This window comes from Oncorhynchus masou, unplaced genomic scaffold (assembly GCF_036934945.1).
Source record: "Oncorhynchus masou masou isolate Uvic2021 unplaced genomic scaffold, UVic_Omas_1.1 unplaced_scaffold_7829, whole genome shotgun sequence".
Classification (NCBI taxonomy): domain Eukaryota; kingdom Metazoa; phylum Chordata; class Actinopteri; order Salmoniformes; family Salmonidae; genus Oncorhynchus; species Oncorhynchus masou.
In genome coordinates this window covers 1-8111 of record NW_027014298.1, presented here as the reverse complement: position 1 = coordinate 8111, position 8111 = coordinate 1, and the positions used below count along the sequence as shown (strand labels likewise).

At 37.4% G+C, this 8111-nt stretch overlaps 1 protein-coding gene and 1 long non-coding RNA gene across 2 annotated transcripts; both read right to left on the bottom strand.

Annotated features, from left to right (window-relative positions):
- Positions 1-509: 509 nt before the first annotated feature.
- On the bottom strand, positions 510-2792 carry LOC135537455 (uncharacterized). Its single transcript, XR_010455219.1, has 3 exons — positions 2737-2792; positions 1994-2145; positions 510-595 (listed from the first exon to the last, which is right to left on the bottom strand). It is a non-coding gene; the product is annotated as an uncharacterized LOC135537455 (long non-coding RNA).
- A 2973-nt stretch (positions 2793-5765) lies between these two features.
- On the bottom strand, positions 5766-8017 carry LOC135537454 (splicing factor U2AF 65 kDa subunit-like). Its single transcript, XM_064963613.1, has 3 exons — positions 7944-8017; positions 7597-7839; positions 5766-7409 (listed from the first exon to the last, which is right to left on the bottom strand). Exons 1-3 carry the CDS (start codon positions 8007-8009, stop codon positions 7272-7274), a joined length of 447 nt encoding a protein of 148 aa, XP_064819685.1. The 5' UTR covers positions 8010-8017; the 3' UTR covers positions 5766-7271.
- Between the last annotated feature and the right edge of the window lie 94 nt (positions 8018-8111).

Sequence of the window (8111 nt, the reverse complement as noted above, 5' to 3'; positions counted from 1 at the left end):
CACTACTACACTGGTAATGAATCTGTCCACTAATAAAGGCCAACTTTCTCATCCTGTATGCATGACCACCTGCAGGAAGTTAGGACAGTGTTAGAGGGCAGGAAATGGCTTTGAATGTCTGACAGACTTGAAAGCCTGTCTGAGTGTGTGTATATGTGTTGGCTGGTTTCCTTCTTCCACACCTGCAGGGTCTCGTCCAGGCCCAGGGGATCAGTATCTGTCACAGTCCAGACAGGGGCCACATCCGGACCCCACTGGGCGCTCTCCCTGCACAGACTGGAGCAAGGGTCACAGTTTTCATGACTGAGAAACTGGGCTCAGTGGCAGCCATCTTTGCTGGGCTGGGTTCTGATGAACACAATAAGTTTTCATTATCATTATGTGTAGAGGCATAACACATCATTGACATATACAATAGTTGACATATTTTTCTGCAATATTTTCAAACATGTATTTAGGCCATCGGTGACCAGGCATCTTGGTTGCAATGTTAGGAAAAGAAGTTATCACCTGGGAAGTAGTGGGTTCTACTTTACGTTTCTTCTTCTGATTCTGCTTATAGGTCCGTGGGTAAACGACTAGTTGTTCACTCCAGCTGGTAAAAGAAAACGACACGGACATGCCGGGATTCAAAATAATGTCCATCAAAGACAAGAATTTACAGAAGAGATAAATCAGTGATATCATATCATACTGTAATATCGATAGGAGTGATATCATATCATACTGTAATATCAGAGAAGTTAAGTCAGGAGTGATATCATATCATACTGTAATATCAGAGAAGTTAAGTCAGGAGTGATATCATATCATACTGTAATATCAGTTAAATCAGGAGTGATATCATATCATACTGTTATCAGTTAAATCAGGAGTGATATCATATCATACTGTAATATCAGAGTTAAGTTAAGTCAGGAAATCAGTGATATCATATCATACTGTAATATCAGAGAAGTTAAGTCAGGGTGATATCATATCATACTGTAATATCAGAAGTTAAGTCAGGAGTGATATCATATCATACTGTAATATCAGAAGTTAAGTCAGGTGATATCTATCATACTGTAATATCAGGAGTGATATCATATCATACTGTAATATCAAGTTAAATCGTTAAATCAGGAAATCAAGTGATATCATATCATGCCCTGTAATATCAAGAAGTTAAATCAGGAGTGATATCATATCATACTGTAATATCAGAGAAGTTAAGTCCCAGGAGTGATATCATATCATACTGTAATATCAGAGAAGTTAAGTCAGGAGTGATATCATATCATACTGTAATATCAGAGAAGTTAAGTCAGGAGTGATATCATATCATACTGTAATATCAAAGTTAAGTCAGGAGTGATATCATATCATACTGTAATATCAGAAGTTAAATCAGGAGTGATATCATATCATACTGTAATATCAGAGAAGTTAAATCAGAATGGATATCATATCATACTGTAATATCAGAGAAGTTAAATCAGGAGTGATATCATATCATACTGTAATATCAGAGAAGTTAAGTCAGGAGTGATATCATATCATACTGTAATATCAGAGAAGTTAAGTCAGGAGTGATATCCATATCATACTGTAATATCAGAGAAGTTAAGTCAGGAGTGATATCATATCATACTGTAATATCAGAAGTTAAATCAGGAGTGATATCATATCATACTGTAATATCAGAGAAGTTAAATCACAGGAGTGATATCATATCATACTGTAATATCAAGTTAAGTGATATCATATCATACTGTAATATCAGAAGTTAAGTCAGGAGTGATATCATATCATACTGTAATATCAGGTTAAGTCAGGATGGTATCATATCATACTGTAATATCAGAGAAGTTAAGTCAGGAGTGGTATCATATCATACTGTAATATCAGAGAAGTTAAGTCAGGAGTGATATCATATCATACTGTAATATCAGAGAAGTTAAGTCAGGAGTGGTATCATATCATACTGTAATATCAGAGAAGCATTACTGACCCATTGATGATCTCCTTGTTCTCCCCCCGGATAAAGAACTCCTGTTCAGGTGTGATGATGCACAAAGCGTTCCTCTGGCCTGTCTTAGGCTCTGCGTCAATCACCGCTGTACACAGATTCATGTTCACTGTTCCTTGTGGCAGAGTGCTTGTCTAAAGGAATGATACTCAATGTAAATAGTTTTGTCCGACTGGAAATTCTGGAAGAGATTATGATGATAATCATGGTATCTTTTGTACACCATCTAGAAATAAAATAAAAATATAAATAGAAAGATATTTTGGAGGTTTAAAGGACATCACGAACAAGACATTACCCGTTGCAACTGAGTTTTAATGCAGGCTATATAGAGTGACATGAAAGAGGGCAGAGGAGGAGATTTCAGAAGATCAGATCAGTGGGAGAGGGGATGTGGAATGGGGACAGATTAATCCCAAATCATCTGCTCTGGTACTACACACAACATCTGGCTAAAAGATGCATAGTGAATCTCTTATAAAAACATTAAAGGACAATATACATCAGGACAAGATACTGTAGTTTACCTCTATTAATGTTGGATGATCTGGTTTGCTTAGCTTTTTGTATGTGTATGTGTGTGTGTGTGTGTGTGTGTGTGTGTGTGTGTGTGTGTGTGTGTGTGTGTGTGTGTGTGTGTGTGTGTGTGTGTGTGTGTGTGTGTGTGTGTGTGTGTGTGTGTGTGTGTGTGTGTGTGTGTGTGTGTTCAAATACAGAATCTCTACCAACTCGTCCAGTGCAAAGCTCATGCTGCCATGTTCATACAGGATGAAGAATCGTCAGCTCCATTTTCACCATTAAGAGATAGAGTTGTTATGGATAATGTTGCAATAATGCCTCAAATATTCAATAACTTGCAGGTCTATCAGAATATAAGATAGTACTACTGATACATTTCTGTACAACCATAGTCCAAGACTAGATAGTTATTTGTCATTCTCTTACCCTTGATCTCTGAATTGGATTGTCAAAGTCATCCCTTCAGCAGCCAAGCAGAGCCAGCCTCCATAGATGGGTTTGGCCTGTCAAGCATTGGAACACAAGGATAAATTAGTTGGGTCTTGACCTGTGAAGTTCCTATCAAATGAAATCGTTTTTCTATGCCATCCAATGGGTCTTGGATTTTCTGGCAGGGAGCATCAATACTCATTGATTCATGTTTTGAATGTCAAAGGAATAACAATCCTATCGTTTTAGGGAATGTCCTTTGTAGGATTAGCCAGTGACCGTTCGTGATTCAGTGTTCTTATAGTGCTATGCTGCATTTTACAAAATGTGAACAGGTTAAGTATGTCATGCAATAGGCCGTAAACAAGAGGCAGGGTAATATTGTTGACATGGAAAAGAGAAGATAAACTGCTCTTTGTGCTCTTTTGAGTCCCAAAGACTGAAATGTTTCTGACTCTCTGCCAGTTACTCAACTTGCTCAACTCTTTGTCAGAGAGTTTTGTTTCTTGTGTTATGAATGCTTCTCAACATGAGATAATTCTTTCCTCAAGGATTCCAACAGACTTGGATATTTATACTTAACCTTCACCCTGAGTCAGATGCTTTAAAACAGGAGCTTACTTAGCTGACGTTCAATGACCAATGGCTCTAAATTTACAAGGCACACAGAGATGAGCACAAAATAATCAGATAGCAATGGTGTATATGTTTTCTAAAAATAATAATAACCTGTTGTGGCCTATGGCATGCTGAGTGCTGACAGATGGGCTGTCAACAGTCTCTTTACAACAGTGTGGGAGGTGTGTGGTGACAAATATTTGACTCATGCATTGGGGCCATTCAGTCAAATTGCTTCATTTTCTACAACAGATAAGTTTGGCTATTACGTTATGTTCATTACATTTCACAAATGAACGTGATACCTGACACAATATGAAGGAATGTCTCTATCTGATATAACATTGGGTACATGCCCATCTGTCATCCCTGTCATCAACATTCAGAAGAGTAATAGCCAAAGTATTAAAACTAATAAAACATAAATATGTTTGTTCACTTACCTGGTCCTTACCATGATCAGTTGGAAGATGCAGCTCCCGAGACTTGAAGCAGTTCTGACATTTACTTTTATAAAAAATGTTCGCTTGGAATTTATTACACGGATTCGCACTCTTTTGTCCTGACATTTTGTCGTATATGGGCTACCACTATGTAAATGTGAAATGCTCCCCAATTCTCTCGTTGTGCAGTTTATCCGATTCGAACATCTGTCAAATCCTGTGCGCTTTGAGCCTCCCCGACCGGTCGAAATCTGGGATGTCCTAGGCAGCTGAGGAGTTGGCTATATAAATCCAATCTAGACTCATGGGTTTACGTAATATACCAAACGAAAATCCGTGAGGCTAAAATCATATGACACGTTACATTTGGTATGTATTCATTTGTGGATGTCCATCATCCATTTCGTATTATATGTTATAAATTACAATGCTGCATGATCTGTTACAATTCGTATGTTATCTTACAAATTTCTAATCCGTACTATATGTTACAAATTGCTGTGGCTAACATTAGCTAGGTGGCCAATGTTAGCTAGGCTAGGGGTTAGGTGAGAGGTTACAGATGGGCAGTAGCTCTGTTACAAGTATTTGAAATATGTATTTTGTCATTTGTATTACACTGGGTTGAACTACACTCCAATGTATTTTGTAATAAGATACTTTCGAGAGCTGTAAATTGTATTTTCAAAATACAAAATACCTTTCTATATATATATATTTTTTTTTATAGTGGTTTACAATTTTGTTGCCCCCTTTCACCCTGCATTGGTATCGTAAGTCTCATGGCTCTATGGTGTGATAAGAGCGTCTGCTAAATGAACTAAATATAAATGTATATGTAAAAATGGACAATCGCAAAGCATGCTAAGTATTATTCCAATGAGCTCCACCCCAAAACAAGGTAATAATACCCAGTATGCTTTGCAGTTAATTTTGGTATGTTCATTTTCACATATACTTTGGTCATTTCAGACACTCTTACCCAGAGTGACTTACAGTCATGGCATTCAACTAAGGAAGATAAACAACAACATTTCACAGTTATAGCATGTAAGAAGTGTCTTTAATGTTATTGCTATTCTGGGCCGGCTAATTACAAATATATTTCTGTATTTTAAAATACAAAATACATGTATTTTAAGTAAATACATTTCAAAATAGAAGTATTGTGTGGTTTAATTTGACACGATATTTATGGTATTTTGTGTATTATATTTTGTAATTGTATTTTGTACATTTTACCCATCCCTGGTTAAGATTAGGATTAGGAGTTAGGTTAAAGGGTTAAGGTCAGGGTTAGCGAAAGGGTTTGTTAACATGCTACGCAGTTGCAAAGTAGCTAAAAAGAAGAAAGTGGTTGCAAAGTTACAAAATAGCTCAAATGCTTGTCCGCGATGAGATTCAAACATGCAACCTTTGGGTTGATACAGATGTGTTATATATACCCTCCTTTCGTTTTTGCCTTAAGTAACCTTTTTTCTTATGTCTTATTAACATATTATACTAATTTGAGTGTCCTGGATTTTCATTTACTATGTTATGTCTAGTCTATGAGACCAGCCTGATGAAGCTACATTTTGCTGCCTTCTACTGACAGATAGCTGAACTGATAATCAGTCTGGTGTACGTTCACAGTGTATTCACAGTTCCTCACCTGATCTGATATCACAAGATGCCTCTGTCCTGAAATTGACATCAGCCTTATTTCATAGCAACAATAATGATATTAAAGACTGACAGAGGATGCAGGCATTTATTCAAGGCATGGCAGTGGCAGGTTAGATGTGTACATAAAAATGCTTTCAGTTTTGGCACATTCAAAACCACATTTACAAAAACAGTAATTATAATTATTTTGAATCAATGAACTGGATTTCTTTAGTTGAAAGCTGATTTCCAATGTACCATAATGAAGCATACTGTTTTTGTTGTAATCGTATGTAATATACAGTACATAATAAAACACTCAAAGGTAGTCTCACTGTAATGATGAATGATAGGAATTACTGTCATACAACGACAATGTTGGATCAACTCACGTCTACAATTTTCATGAAGCTTAAAAAACCTTTGGGTAAAAATAAATTAACCAATTTTCTTCCATACAATTACGAAAGCATCAGATTAACAAAAACACAGGATATACATTAGCTACATACATTATTTACATAAATTGAAAGCACATCTTCTAAAATCTCCTCGTCCTTTCCTGTAGGATGACCAAATATTTCTTATTAAATAACATATGCATAATGTCCCTTTCTATGGCCAGTATGGTATTTTTGTGACCTTGTAATTTTTTGCTACAATCTAAATGACACAAATTCTTAATCCAGAGCACGAACACAAAACAATCTGCAAATGTCAAGGTTATGGGTTTAGAGGTGAAAATGCCCAAATCATGACTTTTTGAAACAATTGTTTTGTTCACTTTTTGTAAATATTAGTGTTTTTCTAAACACACGTTTTTTGGTGTTTGAGTTTTAAACTTCAGGATTGTGGAAATGTTTTCTACTTCCCTAGAGTGAGATGAACCTGTGGAAACTATTTTTATGTCTCTACATGCAATTTGAAGGAAGTTGCTAACTAGCGTTAGCTCAATGACTGGGAGTCTATGGTACTTGGCTCGTGAAATTACCTCTAACTTCCTTCATACTGGATGCAGAGACATAAACATGGTATTCACAAGTTCATCTGACTCTGGGTGGGGGGGAGGGGTATACAATAACATTTCACTGTTAGTTACTTCTCAGAATCACACAGTGAAAGTATGATAGCTATCAAATATAGGTTCATCTCGACTTAACAATTCTTTAAGTTAAGATTAAGAGACAAAATAAGCTTGTGCTCAGAATAGAAATCGAAACATTTCACTTTTGTATCATCTCATGGCTATGTTAGTCTGGTTTTAGATCTAAGCACACATGACATTCATACTACTTCTGCAAAGGGAATCCTACACAAATAGCATGGTTTTATTTATTTGTATACATTTCATTAAATTCATTCACTGCACACAGATATTTTTTGTTGGTGTAATATATCAGTTAGAATATCTAAAAGACACATGTAAAAATCTAGTATTTTTCCCCAAAAATCTGTACTACTGTAGTAATTGAGGATAGGGTTACAACGTACTAGCTGTGAATACTGGAGAGAGAACACACGATACTGAAGAGCTGAAACCAGGTTTGAGGAAGCAGGAAAGAGGAGGTCCCAGTTAATTCCATGTATTGCCTCCTGTTTCCCCTCTAACCTGAGAACTCCTGTCTGTGATACATGTCTGGATCATAGTATTTGGTTACCACCACTCTGTTGGCAAACTTGCGGCCAGTGAGGGCCTGCATGGCTTTCTGACAGTCTGCAGTAGAAACGTACTCCACAAAGATCTGAAACAAAAATAACCAACTTCATCAGGATCCAAATAGCAAATACATACATGTTACTTCAACAACAATTCATACTTCATGTGGTGTATTACAGTTTTTTATTTTGTTCAGATCAATTACTTATGTTTAACAACAGTGAAGAGCAGAGTCTCATTCTGTACTGAATAACCTCAGTTCAACCTTTTACCTTGCCACAGCCAGGGACCTCCACTCCTTCGACAGGCCGGGGAATCTCGATGGAGTGCACGCTGCCGTACTTGCAGCACTCCTCACTGATGTCCTCCAGGATCTCCTCGTAGTCCTCGTCATCCACCAGCTCCTCAGGCATCACCATGTTGAGCAGGCACAGCACCTCCGTGGGCAGCCCAGAGTTCTGAAGTCCCTGCAGCCCAGGCACCTGCAGCGTCACCGGGGTCTCGATGATTGCAGTCTAGGTGGGAGGAAGGAAAACAACCCAGACAGACGACACATTTAGACTGCTGGTACTCACATTTGTTTCTTGCAATTCAAAATGCACAAGGGAACTGCGCTCACCGGATTAGCGTTTTTGGCTCCCACACTTGCTCTCTGGACGATGAGCTTTTTGTCACCCAGTTGCATGCCATTGAGCCCAGCCACCGCCTGGCAAACATGCACAGAAACTTTTCAAATTTGGAATAGAACCTTAAAAACAAGATTGATTTGACACCAAAAAATGATAAA